Here is a 17404-nt window from a genome sequence, read left to right as displayed (position 1 = left end):
CAGATGAGGAAAAAGAAGAAGCCTGGACACTGTGCAAGCACTGGCCAGCGGCCAGAACACCAGTGACCAACACTTGTTTAGTGAAGACAGTTAGCTCCTCCCTAGCCAGAGCCAGTACAAAATTATAACTACTTCACACAATCTGAATGTGAAGCATAAGGCAAGGGTTAGCAGCAAGGCACCAACACAAGAAAAACAAACTAAAGCAAGTCATGCCCAGAACACCCTGATCTCCTTGAAAGTCCAGCTCAGTAGGACATTAAGCATTAAACAAACTGCATTTAAACCAGACCCCTCCATCCCTGCTGATCCAACTACACTGAAACAAGAAACACCAATTCCAGACCCCACATATGAGAAATTCAAGTTTGATGTAAGTCAGACTTCTTCCCTAGAAAGATCAAATCAACTACACACATTATAACAGCCTGGAAGAAAAAAATCAAACCAGATATTTTGTTCCTTGCTTTTCTTCAAACCTACAAAAGCTTCTTAAACAGTCTACTTCCATTTAAAACAAATACAATTTTATTACGTGCATCCTATTACATGCCCTATCAATACCAAACAAGCACCTCCCAAAATGCAAAATCAACTAACAGAACAAATTCAAGAACAGGACTGCAGAAATCTGAAGTACCAACTTGTAATTCACTTCTGCCTCTATATTTTCCTCTTTGGCAATATTGGAAAAAATTGATTTTTTCCCCACACTCCTAGGGCTGGAGCAGGCCAGTGTTAAAAGACAGTTAACTAACACGTCTACCACTGTCTGGCTACAAAAGCGACTATTGAATGCTCACCCTCCTTGCAGTCAGTAATACTTGTTCTTGCTGCCCAGGCTGAATTCAGTGACAGAGAACAACTGCACCATTTCCTACCTTCAAAACTACACAGACACCACAAAACAGGTCACTCGGAGCGCTCCAATTCAAAGCAACTGCCTTTGAGTTCTGCCCCACTGCTAACTCTAGTGAAAATTGGAATTGAGCTCTATGTATGTGAGTATATGAACCCATTACATAAACCTGATGCACAAAATGAGCAACGCTGAGACAAATGTAAAATTAATGTTGTTAAGCATTAGTAAGACGCTGACAGGAACCACTACTATCTATCTCAAATATGAAAGCACCTCAGAAGCCAAAGTTTCCTAAATGTAAACAAAATACAATATATACTTATGCAGTGGGCTGACCCCAGCCAGAGGCCAAGCACTCACTCAGTCACTTGCTCACTCCCACCACCTCCCCACCCTAGCCAGACAGGAAGAGCAAAAGCCATGGATTAAAATAAATACAGTCTAACAGGTCTTTAAATGCCCTACCCCCCAGAAGCAGGGGGGAAACAACCACGAGCAAAGCGAAGGCAGTCTCTCACCTCCTCCCACCGCCAGATGGATGCTCAGCCAGGCTCAAAAAAACACAGGACCTTGGAAGTCAAAAACACCCTTTTTTCCTTCTTCTACCCCAGTTTTTATTGCCAAGCAAGACGTTACACAGTATGGAACAGCTCTTTGGCCAGTCTGGGTTGGCTGGCCCAGCTGTGTCCCCTCCCAGCCTCTTGCCCACACCCAGCCTGCTTGCTTGGAGAAGGGCAGGTGGGGAAGAAAGCCTTGATGCTGTGCAAGCACTGCCCAGCAATAGCCAAAACACTGGTGCCTACCTACACCGGTCCAAAACACAGGACCACACTCCATCACAGCCGGAGACAGTAACAATTCACTGAAATATTTCCAAACCCTGGAGGTGGTCTCAGGTCTCCCCAGGGCTTTTCTGCCCAAGGCTCCCAGGGAGGCTGCGGTGCAGAGCACGCTCCTCGCAGCTGGTCCTGTCTGGCCTGGCCCAAGGGCAACCGCATCGACTATCTCCTGTTCGAAGGCCTGCCACAAGGCTCCACTCGAAATAGTTCTTCTTTCGGATTACTCAACAGAGAGAACATGCAAGCTGACTGCAACCCAGTGCACACAGTCTCCAGAAACCCACGACGCCTAGGAAAGCTGCCAGGTTTTTTTTGTTAGCTGGTGGGGACGTGGCTGTTATATTATTGACCATATCCGCAGGGATGTGATGATGTCCATCTCTCCACTTCAGCCCCAAGAACCAGATCTCTTTTGCAGGTCCCTTGTCTCACTTTATTTTGCAGCAAAACCAGCCTTCAGAAAGATACGGATTATTCATTCCCCTTCTCAAACATTTCCTCCGCTGCGTTGCCCAACACAATGATGTTGTCAGTGTACAGCGAGTGTGCAGGGGCTTCGCCCTGTTCCAGTGCTGCCTGTATCAGTCCATGGCAAAAGGCAGGGCTGTGCTTCCACCCTGGGTTAGTCAGCTCCTGGTGCACGGACACCCCTCCATATGAAACCAGCCTGTGGCCTGCACTCTGCTGCCCAAGGCATGGGGCACACATGGGCAGCACTGGTTGTACCACATCTCCTGGCTGCTGGCTGCTTCAGGCTCCCACTCATGCTATAGTACACCATGTCCCGCACAGCAGCATGACCTCCTTCAGACCACGGCAGTCCACCTTCAGCCTCCACCCTCCATCAGACTTTGGCACTGCCATATGGGACTACTACAAGGTGAAGTCACCCCCAAAATCGAGACAGGTTCCGCCCCTATACCCTGTATTGGGGTACACAGTGCAGTCCACCAGAGCCTTGTGCTCCCATGGGTCCAATGTGCCAGGCCATCAAATCCACACCATCCAGTCGAGCCCATTATCCCTTTCCTCTGTCTGGTCAGAGACAAAGCCACCTTATTCCTGGTCAGAGCACTCATTATCTGACTCCAGACACAGCACATCAGACGTCCCTTCATCAATATCAGGAGGAGGAGAGGCACCCTCAGTCCTTCTGCTGCATCTGGGGAATTGCTTGACATCAAGCAGAAGAGCAATCCTCCTAGACAGACACTTTTCAGCTGTTTTCCCCCACAATTCACAAACGCAGCATCTAGGTCTGAGATGGCACGCCATCCCACTACTATGCGTGCTCATCACGGTCACAGAGGGAATAAGCAGGTGGCACCTGGCATGTGCCTGTGGGTCCCTTTCCTCTGAGCTGGGAAAGGCTGACTCTGCGTGGCATCCTTCACAACTGAGACTCCAGCCGGTAGGCGTGAGGAGGAAGAGATTCTCTTTGAACGACTGTAGCTGGTGGGACAGTTTCTCCACAGCCGGTGCCTTCTTATCTCTGGCTAGTCCACCATCACCCAGGTGCTGCTGTATGACACCAGCGTGTCCAAAAGTAACCTCTGACACATAGCCCTGTGCACTGGACGTCATTCGGATCTCTGGGACCTGGCTGCTGTCCATGTCACTGCAGATCATCTTCACCACTTCCCACAGATAACAGACAAGGTGGTCCACTTGCCTCTGTCGTCTACTAGATCATCCTTGACAGATACCCCACCTTCAACAGGAGATGCCTGCACTGAGCTCTGGTTTAGCCCCAGTGTCCATTTGTATACCCTCAGATCCAGTGACGCTCCAGCTCCTTTGAGAGCGCTGAACGCAGGCCTGATCCCAACACAGCACTAGAAGCCGCTCTCTCTTTTTCACATACACGAGGCATCCCTCCTTCGGGTGGTCTTCCATTTCAGCAGGATTATATGCCTGTTCAGGCAAAAAATCCCAGGCCATCAAGAGGTGAAAATGGCTGTAGGCACCTGCCCAAATTCTCCCACACCCCATGCCACCCAGGAGCCAGCTGCTGTAGGGCACGTTCCCGTCTGCCATTCCCAGCCATGTGGTTACTGGTGGATCCACCAAGATCTGAATTGGGATCAGTGGATTCAGAGTCTGATGAGGTGGTAGCACGTGCAGGGCACTGGTGGTAGTATAATCGTTATCATTACAAATAACAGTCAAAACCAAGTTCACAGTACACACCACTACGAATGTTTCGATTATGTTCCAGAAACCAAGATGCCCTTGCAACAAGGTCAGCAGGATCTGTTCCAGAGGAGGAGGAAGGTGTAATTGACGCTTTTCTCCAGGGGATGGTTCCGGAGTACCAGGATGAGAGTAACACAGAGGCCAAATACCAGACCACAGTCAAAGCACTGCTTTTATCATAGGTTTCCCAGGCAAAACAAAACAACAGAGCAAAGGCTGAAAGCTGCTGTTTCAAAGCCCTACAGCTAAACAGCAATAAATTCAGTCTAGCACAAACCAATCAAATTTGGTTTTATATCTCGATCCCCCTCATGCCCCTCACTGAGCTCCGAAAAAGACTGCGGTGTGTCAATGCCAGTCAGCAGCCAAAGACCCACAGAGCCACTCACTCACCCTTACTCCCCACCCCAGCAGGTCTGGGGAGAAAAGGAAGCACAAAAGTGAGAAAACTCATCGGTTAAGACAAAGACAATCTAACAGGTAAGAAGGGCGGGGGGGAGGGATCAAGCACAGCAAAGGCAATTATTACTCACCGCCTCCCACAGAGAGACCAGTGCCCAGCCAGGCTCCAAGCAATGGCCACCTTGGAAGCCAAAAACCACCCTTTTGTTCTTCTTCTACCCCTGTTTTTACTGCTGAGCAGGACATTACATGGTATGGCATATCCCTTTAGCCAACCCAGGTCAGAGCTGTGTACTGTTACAACCTCTTGCCTACTCTCAGGGGTGGCAAGAGGGAAAGCCTTGACACTGTGCAAGCATCCTTCAGCAAAGACAAAACACTGGTGTGTGACCAACACTGGTTTAGCCACAAATCCAACACACAGCTCACAGGCTGCAGTAAAAACAGTTAACTCCATCCCAGACAGAGCCAGTACCGCTCGGTAACATAATTCACTCAAGTATTCCAAAAAGACTCCATTCCATTCCAGTGTTCATGGGCTTCAGTGCATCAAGTTTATATACAAACACACACACACAAAGAATCAGCACAAGTCTTTCAGCAAGTAATTCTTAAAATATGACCAAAAAGGGCATTTCAGCACCTTCATGGAATATTAGCAGCAGAAATCTACTGTCCTTTTTCCATTTTCACTTTTCATGTAAAACTTTAGAGCTGTACAAATCCAGCATGCTGTTTAATAAGTACATTTACATTCGTGCAACAGCTCTGAGGTACAAGGAGCTCTGCACACCTGATGTGGAGATGTGCCCAAGAGCATAGCAGACAAAGAGTAAATACTAATAATCCTGCCTAAAACTTACTAAATAAACATAAACTCCATTCAGAATACTTAACTTGATGTCAAACAAATAAGAAAAAAAATGTATTTACTTTCAAATGAGAAACGCCGAAAAAAAAAGGTCTCGATGTTCTTCCTGTTTCATAAATTGAAGAGCTCCTTCTTTGGTAAGGACTAACACGAACACAGTTGAGCTTCCACTGCGCTCAAGCCCCAAAACCAAAGTGCAAGATACTTGGGAAACCGAATGGAAGAAAAGGAAACCAGTGGTATAGCAGGGAGCAGCAAGTTTTGTAACCACTTGAAGCCCCACCCTTGGATAAACAGCAGGCATTTGTATCAGTTGTCAAAGAAGCTGGAGAAGAAATCAGTCTAGTCCCTTATGTCCTCCACCCTTCAAGCCAGCATGATTGTTCTGTTAGTTCTGGCAGATGATTTGTATTTTTTTTAAAGCAGAAAAAACTGCAATTAAAGATACTTTTCGTCCTTGAGGAGTGACTTGTCAATAGGGAAAATAATTACCTCAGATTTACATCCACCCCCTTGAAGACCTCACAACATAGTTAGAATTTAATATTCTAAATGACTAGTGAATAATCACATAGCAGACAGAAGAGCTTAACCCAAAACTGAACACATGTTCAACATCAACTCTGGGCTGTAAACCAGGATGGATGATTGTCGGTGGTTGTTTTTTTTTTTTTTAAAACACAATACATTTTAATCAGTTATTTACATACTTTTAAAAAAATTATATAGAAAAATAAATTTTAAGAAATTAACAACCTATATTACATTACTGTATTAAAATAATTGTAAGTGAGCAAAAATACTAAAGCAGTATGTGTCTAAGTGTCAAAAAAAGGTCAAATCTCCAAATGAATAAGGTTCCTGCATAGGCACTATAAATCAGATTATGCTATGGCACAAAAACGCTTTGCCTTGGGCAAAAAGAATTTTTGTTGTTTTGGTTATTTTGACTAATTCAGATCAACTACTATTTTATTCAAAGTCAAGAAGCCAAGCGCATAAGGAAGAAACAGGAAAGCTGCCTTTCTACCCCCAATCGAGAATTATAAGGTACCAGAAGACATCTACATTCTGAGCTCTCGAAGGATACAGTGATGAAAACCAATCTCTCCAGTTAACCAGAGTGAACATTACTTCATTCAACGGCCAGTTTTAAAGCCAAAACCACTATTCCCAAACTGCCAGATAGCTTTATTTCAATGTAATGTGCTAAATTAGTGGATTCGATTAAAGGTCTGCGCTTTCACTGAAACACAGCTGGACACAGACACAACATAGGTAAGAATCAGAAAGCAAACGGTGCATTTCCCTCACTTAACAAACATGTAAAAGCTGAGATTGAATAATATCAAACTTGTTAAATCAACATGCGCGCTGCCAGCGTGCCAAGGCTCCGGCTGCAATGCAGATAAGCGTTCTACTGCGGTTCACAAGCGCATGTTTGCTCACCTGCCCTTCGCGCTGCAAGAAACTACAACCAGAGGCCGGGTGGCTGGGGCAGGGCATACCCCCGTGTGCCTACAGCGCCTGGCAGGGGGAGGGGGGAGACGCTCCGTGCCCACCGCCCCTGCGGTACACAACGCTGCTGCCGTCGCCGCGCTGAACCCCCCTCGGCAGCAAAATAAAGAAACGAAGGGGCGGCAGCCGCTCGCCCAAACGCGCTGCAGCGCATAGATCCTGCCGCAGCACCCCGTTATCAACCGGCTGCGCGGAGGCGCTTCGCAGCAGCCAAGGAAAAAAGGCGGCGAGGCCGCTACACCGCGCTGCTCCCCAGCCCCGCCGCGGTCCGGGGGTCCGGTGGGCGAGCGGTGCTAGGCCTAAAGAGGGGTCGTCGTAGCGGCTGATGGAGGGCGCCATACCCATGGCCTACAGCAGGAGCCCCAGCCGCCCCCACCCGCCGCCATTTTGTGCGTCCCCTCAGCCCCCGCTGCGCCACACAGGGGCGGGGGGCGGCCGGCGCCGAGCTCCTACCTCCGGCGTGGCGCAGCCGCACCGCGCTCTTCACAGCCACCCTTCGCACCGCTTCCTCTGCCGCTTCTCCCCGCCGCCGCTCCGTCGCGCCGAGCCGAGCGGAGCCAGGCTTCGAGCGGGCCGGGCACCGCCGCGGCGGCCACGGAGATACAGCCCCGAGCAGGGAGACAATAGGCACTGCGGCTGCGCGCGGAGGGGAGGGGCGGAGCGCGACCGGCGGCGCGGAGGGCGCATGCGCAGAAGACGCCGAGCCACTGCGCAGGCGCACTGGGCCCCGCGAGGTCGGCCGCCTCGGTGTGGGCACGGCTCCCGCAGTACGCATGCGCAGTCGCCCTGCCTGCCCTCGGGCGTGCAACTGCGCATGCGCTGCCTGGGGCCACCCGCCGTTGCCGCAGAGCATGCTGGGAGATCGCCCCTATATAATTGCTGCCGCCGCCATCGTGCCCTCACGGCAGCGGGGCGGCTGGGCTTTCTTTTGTGGGTGTGCTCGCACCGCCTGTCTTTAGGCATCGTTGTTTCCTTCTACTTCTCATAGGCCTGCCGTTGTTCTCTTTCTTGCACCCTCTGTGTCTCTCATCAGCCTTTGTCACAGAATCATTTAGGTTGGAAAGGACCCTTGGGATCATCGAGTCCAACCATCATCTCCGCTTTACAAAGTTCTCCCTTACACCATATCCCCTAACACCACATCTAAATGAGTCTTAAACACATCCAGGGATGGTTACTCCACCACCTCCCTGGGCAGCCTATTCCAGTGTCTAGCTACTCACTCTGTGAAGAATTTTTTCCTAATGTCCGGCCTAAACCTACCCTGCTGCAGCTTGAAGCCATTCCCTCTTGTTCTATCACTAATTACCTGTGAGAAGAGACCAGCACCAATCTCTCTACAATGTTCTTTCAAGTAGCTGTAGAGAGTGATGAGGTCTCCCCTCAGCCTCCACTTCCTCAAACTAAACAGTCCCAGCTCCTTCAATCGTTCCTCATAAGATTTATTCTCCAGGCCCTCATTGCCTTCCTCTCCTTGTTCTTCTGCTGAAGGTCCAGCGTCTGCGGTGGGCCCGCGCCGTGGCTGCTAGGCTGTGCTTTGTCCCAAAGCTGGCACTGCTGCAGCGGGTGTGCAGCGAGGGCACCTGCCCTTCCTACCTTGCCCGCGGCTGGTTGTTGACCTGCTGTTATGGAAATCAGAGACGCGAGGGTAGTGAGCAGCCATCCTTCTCTTCCCTGTATGAGCCTCCCTCAGCAACACTATGAGCTTCTGGAATTGTCCTCTCAGGTGGCTCCCACCTTGTTTTTCCAGCCTATGTTCAGCCGCATGCACAGCCCCAGTTAAATGTGTGGATCCATTCTGCAGGGTTCCTTTTCAAGTCCTGGGCTTGACTGGGACCCAGTGGCTGCCCCAGTTTTCCAGTGGAAACTAGCACAGAGCTTAAGACTTTGAGGCACTGACTTACAGGGGTTGCCCATGCTGCTGTCTGGAATTATGTCTTCTTTTGGAGTAATACTACTAATACCTGGTACCTCCAAGGAGCTTACTTCCTTGGGGATGCAGTGAGTCAGTGTCGCAAAATGCAGTCTTCCCTCATTAACTGTGGTCTGCAGTGCCGGTGATGACCTGGAGAGGAGAGTCTAAAAAGCTCTGTCACCTTGGGTGGCCCTATGAGGTTTTGGTGCAGGGAGCTCCTGTTGCTCTGGGCTCCTCTGTGCTCTTGCCTGTGAAGCACCTTTGCAGAGTCACAGGCTTCTCTCTGAGGAGACAGAAGATGCCTTTAAGAGCTGCCACATTATTTCCTGAAAATACCAATGTGGATGCCAAACCTAACCACAGAGTCAGCCAGAAACACTGCTGCTGTGTTGTCGTGACTGCCCCCAAAGCACGTATGGTATAAAGCAGGCCTGTGACCAGCTTTGCCCCAAACCACACCATTTGTTTGCGTGGTGGAGCATATTTCAGAGCTGCTGAAAGCGCTGCATCTTGCTGCAAATGTGGCAGACAGCAGGCACCCACTCAGCTTCTTTTTTAGCAGAGTGGGAGTAGGCTGAGCAGTGCCAGTGGACTGGCTGCCATTCCGATCTGTCCGGCTGTACTGCTTTGAAGTTGCCTGGGCGCCTGTCTTCCACGTTGTGTTTGAGATCCCGCAGACACTTTGTATAAATCCAGTAAAAAATGATTCACTGGTGCTGGATTTTCTGACAAAGCTGGGCTGACACATGGTCATAGGCACTTTGTCTCCAAACCTGTTTCCATTCCTCTCCAGCGCATCGCAGTCTTGGAAACTCTAGTAACCCTTAAAAGTTAAGACTTCCACATATTCTTGGCTTTTGAAACCTGCTTAGAGACATCTAGTCCTGCAGCCCATGATTTCTGTAGACCACAGGCATTCCTTACTCCCACCACAGCATAGCAAGGGAAAGTAAGAAGCTAGGATCGTTTTGAAGAGTTGGAAGCTGTGTTTCCTAAACTTCTAAATCAAACTTGCAGCTAAATTATATAACACATGCCTGTGTCTGTTTTGCCATTCTGGGGCCAGCCCAAAGATCTTGTCTGACGAGGTATTCTGGAAGGGAAAATCTGTTGTAAACTAAAAGACAGGATCAGCTTTTATGTTGAGACCACGGGACTCTGACAGAGTTAACTGCGGTTTTAGGAGCATCCCAAGGGTGGACTGTGCCCAGCACTTCCTGTGGAGACTTTAACATCTTGTTGGGAAAGAATCGTTTGGGTCAAAGGCTTTGTAAAAGAAAGATGAGATGAGCCCTCTGCCTACGTGGAGCTTGAACGCCATCCTGTTCCCATTGCTAGTGCTCTGCGCTCCTGCCCTGACAGTTGTAAAACATAACAGTTGAAAATCGGAAATTAAATTTGAGTCAAAACGGACTGAGGTCCAGGTGCAAAGAAGGCTGGAATCACATCCACAGTCTCATTTGCTAAATATCCAGTAGCAATCACAGCAGCGCTGTTTTAAAAGGCATCATTAAGACGGTAAAATTAAACAAATTAAGGACTAAGACCTTTGGGAATGTAAACATTTAGGCTGCTCATGAAACCTGATCTGTCCAACACATCCTGGTATCCTGACACGATCTCTGGTTATGTGATGCGAGACTGAAGCCCCCTCAGCTCTGCTGCAGGAGTGGGGTTTGGCACCTGGAGGACCTGTTTGCTGCAGGACTCTGCCTCATTTGTTGCAAAACACAGGAGATGGAAAGGGCATGAGGCAAGGGGATTGAAATAAAAGTCTTACAGTTTCATAAGAGCTTCAGCCACAGCCAGGTCCTAACCTTGCTCCTGTGAAGGAATCCCCAGGGGCTGCTGGACGGGCCTCAATAATCCAGCTCGTTTTAGGTGTTTGCTGGTTCTTTGCCAAATTTTCTGTGCTCCTGACTCAGTTGTAGGTCTGATGTAGGGTGCACAGAGCCACAGCTGAAGTCATGAAGCTGCCCTTTGCAAATGCAATGCTAAGTAGCTCAAGGATACGTTGACAGGCCTCACTCTTGGAAATGGTTTTGATCATTTTAACCATAAAATGGCATGGATGACAAGCATATAAAATTTTGTTCCAAATATTTAAAACACAGACACGGGATGTCCATGTGAGAACACGGCAAGGAATCTCGCTCTCTCTAAAGGTGCTTAGTAAACCCAAACTGTCTTTAGCTCTTAGATGTGCTGCTCTGGGTCAAAATAAGAGAAGGTCCCCAAAAGAGATGTATATGTGACCAAAGCACAAAACCTGCTGCCAGAACAACTCCAGGAGATACTGGAGATCTCAGCCCAGCAGCTCAGCATGCAGGAGAGACGGGTCTGCAGCGGCAGGAACCCAAGTCCCCTTTCCAGTGCTGGCCCTGAAGCTCACCATAAACCACACCATATTTCACAGGGGCTGTGGGGTGTGAGGAGAAGGCCCTTGGGGTGTAGCCAGAAAGTGAGATTATTTTTCAGGTCTGCAACCCACTTTTAAATCACATGGTCACCGAAGACTCAAGCTGAGACAGTGGCTGCTGGGAGAGCAGGCACACATGTAGTGCAGGGCGCTGGCTACATCTTGTAGAGGAGATGTAAATCACAGAGTCAGGAAGGAGCTGATGCAGCCAGGGTCTCCTTATGTGAAGGACTTCACTCGGGCAGGTTTTTGGCTACTTGACAAAATTATCTGGCTCCCAGCTGCTGTCCCATCCCCATCATATTGTCAAGCCTTGCCCAAAGTCTGTGTTTTCCATCCGATTTGGTCCCACTCCAGGCTGCCCAGGCTGACAGGTATTAATAGTCCTTTAGGCTGTGAACTCCGGGACCTGGCTGGCAGCTTGCGGAGCCCTGCATACTCTTTGTCTGACACATTGGTATCTGGCAACTGTCGCCGCTCCGCGTGACAGTGTGGGTTGTCACAGCCCACAGCCGGGTCTAGGAACAGATTGGGTGCAATTAACTGGTTTTACATCTTTGATGTCCGATCCCTCTGCCCAATGTGTGGCGCTACAGGGGGGCCGTAGGAATTCAGGCACTGCCCCTATAGAAGAGATGTAGCAGGTCTGCCACTTCCCTCTGAAGCATCCTGGGTGAGTCATTTGCCATTACACCTTGTAGGAAAGGTGTGTCACACCCCAAAAAATGGGGGGAGAGCCAGAGCTGGGGTCAGAGGAGTGGGAGAGCTGAAGCCTGGAAACACAGTCGTGTTATGACTTGGTGAGTTTTGGGCATCTTCTGCAACATCACAATGACCCAAGGGGTGCTCCTGTCAATCACAGCGACAAGGAGGTCACTGTTAATGGACGCTACACACCTCGGAGCTGTGAAAGCCCCAGGTGACAGGGAGAGCCCATGTTGAGGAGCTCTGGACCTCCACCTGGTTTGTCAGCTCTTTGTCTTGCTGTGGCTGAGGCCAGAGGTGGCCATACTATGCGTTCGGAAGACCTGAGCTTTGGATCATGCCTACCCGGACCCTGCAGCCCCATTTTCCTCATCACCCATGTGAGCAAGTCCCTGGGCTTCCCGGGAGAAGACCGTGCATACCCTTGGAGCATGCTGGATCCATGCCCCACTGTGCCATCCTCCTGTGGGGAGAAGGGGGCACCAGGACATGGCCCTCCTGCAGACCTCCCCCTTGCATCTCCTTCAGGTCCCCACACTCTCCCTGCTGAGCAGAAACACCAAAAAGGGCTGTAAAAATGACCACAGTTTCTCCTGACACAGAAAAAACACTTGCCCTCGAAGTACATCCTGTTTGACTGCAAGCAGGGACTTAGCAGATGTTTTAAAAGCAGATTAAAAAGAACCCGAGCGGCGGCAGTGCAGCCGAGTCCCTCTGTCAGGGGGTGTTTATGGATGCTGGAGGCTTAAGGACGTGTTTGTCCGCTGTGCTTCCCTCTGCAGCTGCCTGCCCCAGCCCCTGCAGCTGCTGCTCTACACGGAAGGAGCTGGGATTTACTGGGGGAATATGTTTCCTTCACGCTCTGACGGCTCATCCATCCCCGTTGGAGCCGCCGGGCCGAGCTGGGAGCTCTCCCGGCAGATGGTGCCTCTGAGCCGGCAGAGCTGCAGCAGGGCCGGGATCCTGCACGGCTCCGGGCTGGCTGCTTCGGGGACTGGCTTCCCAGCCAGGATCCTGGGGCTTGAAATTACTGCTCCCCACGCCGGGACTGCCCTTTAAAATCCATTTTTGCCACGACTACACGTTTAACTCCCTGTCTCCTGCCGCAGATGCTCTGCGCAGTCTGGATGCCGAGCTCCAAAAAAAAAAACCTTGTGAGAGTGAATTATTAACGCTCAGTTTAAATAGTGGTAAAGTAGGGGCAAGGCCCAGGGAGGTGGGATGGACTCGGGGCTGCATCGCTGCAATGAGATCGCGAGCGCACAGATGAAGCCACGCATGTAAGTGAGGCTGTCAGAATAAAATGAGAGTACTGAGCTTGGCAAGATTAAAAAGGCAGTTTTGGAGCGGGAGCAGCGTCTCGCAGCAGCATGGAGCGGGGCAGAGCAATCTTGCAGGGATCCCAGCCGCAGTGGGATCCCCTCCGCTTCTTTCCAACAAGACTCCAAGGAGCAGGAATGAAATGGAGGAGAGAACAGGGATGGCCACCCCAACAGATGAGCAAAGCACGCCGCCTTCTCATGGCTGGCTCCTCGGTGGGTCCCTCTGGCCTCTGCCTGTGCCAGGGGATGTGGGAGCAAAACCCCAGCAAGGCAGCAGCTCTGCCCGCCAGTGCTGGGGCTGCTGGAAACCCCCATAAAACACCCTCTTATTCAGGCTGTTGCCTGCAAAGCTCAAGCAAGAGCTGACCCAGAAACCCTCCGCTTTGCCGCACACAGCATCCTTCATGTTTGGATCCTCTGCCAACAGAGGACTGCCTCTCAGTCCTACTCCAGCTGGCCAGGGACAAGGATATGGAGCAGCCACCACCTCCCCATCGTCTACTGCTCCTCTGCCACAGGATGGGACCTCCGGACTTTGCTTTCTGCCCCTGATTCCCAGCTGCACCTTCACCAGCCAGAGCCTTGGGGCTGGATCAGGGACGTGTCAAAGCACCTGCTTTCCCACCGTCACCTAGTTAATTTATTAATTCATCAGCAAGGCCTGACAAAGGTGACATTTTAAGCAGCTGTGGTGCAGCACAGAGCAAGCGCGAGGAAGCTTGGAGACTTGCTACACTCCCCTGCGTTGTACCCCAGGTGTGTGACAGCCCCTCACCCCAGATGGCAGTCGCCAGCCCCTGGGGACCGTTGGGGGCTCACACTGCGTGACACCGGCGCCGAGGCTGGAGACAGCCTCCGGCCACCCACCCGTGCCTCCAAACAGCTCAGGGGCATGCCCGCAGCTCTGGAGGATGCGTCCCCACGGTGCTGCTTTACGGCCGGGTGAGCTGATGCACCGGGAGAACTGCGAGCTGGGGTGCTGAGAGGACTGGGAGGATGAGGAGCCCTGGTGCTGGCAGTCCCCAACATGGTCACACCAGGCTTAAAAATCACAGCAACTGATGTAGCTTGAAACTGCTGAGCCCTGGGGCTGCATCCTGCTCCTTCCCAAGTCCCTTTCCATGCCTCTGAGTGCCGCCCCCGGGCTGCATTTAACCTGGGGCAGGGTGGGCTGGAGGGGTATGACAAGGACCGCAGGCAAGTCAGTTTCCCCGCCGTGCCACCTCCCATGGCTCCCCTGCCCAGGAGGATGTGTCCCCCCAGCCCGCCAGGTCCCTGCCCCCCCAGCCCCTCAGCATGCAAGGTGAGCGGTGATGCCGGGAGGGGAGGTGTCTCAGCAGGCCCTTAGTGCAGGAGAGCAGTTTGGGAGGAGAAGGGACATTTCTGGGGCTGGGTTGGAACAACCTGTGGACACGAATGGGGGGAAAAAACCAGAAAATGCCCAATGCCCTACCCTCCAGCATGAGGCTCTCCCCTCCCAGTCCAAAGGGCTCCAGAATTTTCTCGTCTGGCTCCAAAAGGGGACCCAAATGGGGCATTCTGGGTGTTACCCCCAAAGCAATGCAAATCCACCCCTAAATAGCAGCAAGATGGTTGGGAAAGGGGGAGAGAAGGGACAGAAAGATGCATACAGGCACAGATGAGGAGACACGGGTGTGGGGCTGGTGGGACGAGCGCCAGAAGATGAGGCTGGTTAAATGCAGGGGGACGTGCAGCCTCGTGTCCCTGCTGGGGACAGGGCAGGGGACATACAGACCCATGTCCCTGTCCCCACAGAGGCATCCCTGTGGCCGGGACCACGTGTGGTGCCGAGGGAGGCCGTGTTTGACATTCCCGCGTCGGCAGCTGGGGCCAGGGCAGTGTGTGACAACACGTCGGTGGCATTCTCAGGCACTCGATGGCCTTCACTGACCTTGCGGGGCTGCCCTCACCCGTTACCCATCCTGTTAACCCCACAGGATCCGGGGATGGAGCTGGGGGCAGAACAGTGCCCACGAGGGCAGAACCGTGCCCACTTGCACCATCGCCCAGGTCCGTGCCAGGACCTCTCATACCCCAAAGTGACCCGGGAGCCCCCAAACCACTGTCCCCAACAGTTCAGGTCCTCACCGTGCCTGTGCGTGGGAGCTCCGGGTCCACAAGTGTCCCTGCGCACCCAAAAGCCAAAGGGGATCCACAGGTGAGGGTCTGGGGGGGCAACGGCAAATCCACTGGAGCTGTGGGGCTCCTCGTGATGGGACATGGCGCTGGGCCGGACCCGTGCTGGCAGTGGGGAACCTATGGGCTTCTGCGCTCGGGAACGTCTCCCATTACAGGCAGTAAGCACAAACATCCCAGCACCCCGGCGCCATCCCGTGCTGCCTCCCCGGGGCCGTTCCTGCCACCCCAGAGCGGGGCTGCCCCAGCTCTGACCCCCTCCCTGTGCCAGATGCCCAGCAGCACCCCCGGACCTCCATCAGCATCTCCCACACCCCAAAACCCACATGGGCAAGAGCCAGTGCACCATTCCCTTGTGCCAGGGGGGTGCCCAGCACCTCTCTGGATCAGGCCCTTTGGCCACAGGCTATTTTTATCCTGTCTGGTGGCAGAGCCCGGTCCTCAGCCATACAAGGAGCAGTCAGCCGCCCTGGAGTGGTAATTTGTCCCCAGGGTGCCACATTTCAGGTCGCCCAAGTGGACGGCAGCGACCGGGGGAGATTGTCACCTCAACGGAGCAACCTGCTCGTCTTACATGCCCGACTGGACACTGCGGACATCCCGCTCGCCTCTTGGGGACACCTTGTGATGTTTGTCCCCCGATACCCAGCCCCTATTTCTCAACTCGCCCCAAATTAGCACCTGGTGATGAGCAGGTTCCCGACGGATGAGGGCACACGATTAGAAATAGCTCGCCGCTCCAGCCATCGATGCCATCGATGGGAGCATGGTGGCCGTGGGGCTGGTGCAACCATCCAGATGCTGGGCTAAGGGACAAGGGCCAGTGGCCCTGGATGCGGCCCTCTCCTTGTCCCCCAGCACAGCTGATTGCGTTTTGCTCAGTAGCACACCTTCCCATCAGGCAGGAGAGCAAAGTGACATGCCCAGGGACACTCCAGACACCAGTGGCAGAGACCCTGGGACTTTGCCGAGATGGGGGTCTGGGTGTTGCACACGCATGTGGGGGCAAACTGGTACAAGCAAGGGGGGTCCGGCCCCATGGGGGTCCCTGGACCACGCAGCATCCCTTGGCTGACTCCCGAACCCCGTATCCTTCAGGACGGTCCCTCCTGCTGGGGGGTCCTCACCTCCCCACAGCGTGGGGACCCCCCTGGCCAGGGGCACGGGGACCTCCCCAGGCTGCAACCTCCCCTTCCTTTTATCAAAATCCCACTCTAGGGAGTGGAAGGGCTTTGAGGTCACCCCAATGGGAGGAGATTTCGGTGCACCCCCTTCCAATGTGGGGCTCCCCACGGGGATGCACCCCTGTCCCATGGGCACCCTCCTCCCAGAGCCCCCCCACAGCTGCGGGTTGGACCCCCGACCCAGTGCCGGGGCGTGGGGCTGCTTCTCCCACCCAGCTCCTCCGTACCCCAGTGCAGGCTCCGGGGGTGGCGAGTAGGGCTGGGGACACCGAGGGGCTGGGAAACGCCCAACCTCCCCTACCCCCCTCCAACCCCTCCGTGCGCAGGGGCCGGCAGCCGGGCGTGGGGACCCCCGGGGAGGCTGCGGGAACCCCCGGGGGGCCGGGGCACTCACCGTCCGAGCGGGTCGAGGGGCAGCGGGCCAGGGGCGGGGGGGCGCTGGGGGCCCCGCTTTCGGGGCGCGGAGCCCCCACCGCCTCCCGCCGGCATCTCGGGGGGACGGGGAGCGGGTGCCCTCGGGCGCCGCCCGGCGCGGCCCCCGGGCTTGGTGCTGGCAGCCGGCCTGGGCTCGTCGCGGCTGGGGGGCGGCCACCGGACACGGGTAACCGGGGGGGGAGATGGGGGGGGACCTCGGGGACGGCGCTGGGGGAGCCGGGGGTGCGGGGCTGGGTCCCCCTCGAGGTGCCCTCAACACTCGGGGGTGTGGGGCTGGGTGCCCCCCCCTACCCTGGGGGTGAAGGCGCGTCCCCCCCCAAAACTGGGGGTACAGGCCGGGTCCCCCAGCACTGGCCCCAGGACTGAGGTATGGGGCTGGGTCCCCCCCGCGGTCCCCCCATCACTCGGGGTGCGGGGCTGGGTCACCCCCCCCCCCCAAAGGGTTCAGGTCCACCCCCGCCCCACCCCGCAGCCACGCGCCCGCCACGTGACAACCCCCACCCCCCACGGCTCGGGCGCCCGGGGATTCCCCCGCCCCCTCGCTGTGTTTACATCGACCCACCAATCAGAGGCTCCCTC

At 53.7% G+C, this 17404-nt stretch overlaps 1 protein-coding gene across 4 annotated transcripts in view; it reads right to left on the bottom strand.

Annotated features, from left to right (window-relative positions):
- The window catches only part of ZNF638 (zinc finger protein 638), a 68806-nt gene extending 51863 nt beyond the window's left edge, over nt 1-16943 (bottom strand). For 3 of the 4 annotated variants that reach the window (XM_074587136.1, XM_074587137.1, XM_074587139.1), the window contains exon 1: nt 16785-16942. In XM_074587136.1, the coding sequence (XP_074443237.1) occupies nt 16785-16879 (95 nt within the window). In that variant the 5' untranslated portion in view covers nt 16880-16942. Of the gene's footprint in view, nt 1-16784 lie in introns of all 4 variants that reach the window. The other variant, XM_074587140.1, reaches the window with a different exon arrangement.
- Between the last annotated feature and the right edge of the window lie 461 nt (nt 16944-17404).

The sequence above is a fragment of the Larus michahellis genome, chromosome 5 (assembly GCF_964199755.1).
Source record: "Larus michahellis chromosome 5, bLarMic1.1, whole genome shotgun sequence".
Taxonomy (NCBI): Eukaryota; Metazoa; Chordata; class Aves; order Charadriiformes; family Laridae; genus Larus; species Larus michahellis.
This window is presented reverse-complemented; position numbering and strand designations above follow the sequence as displayed.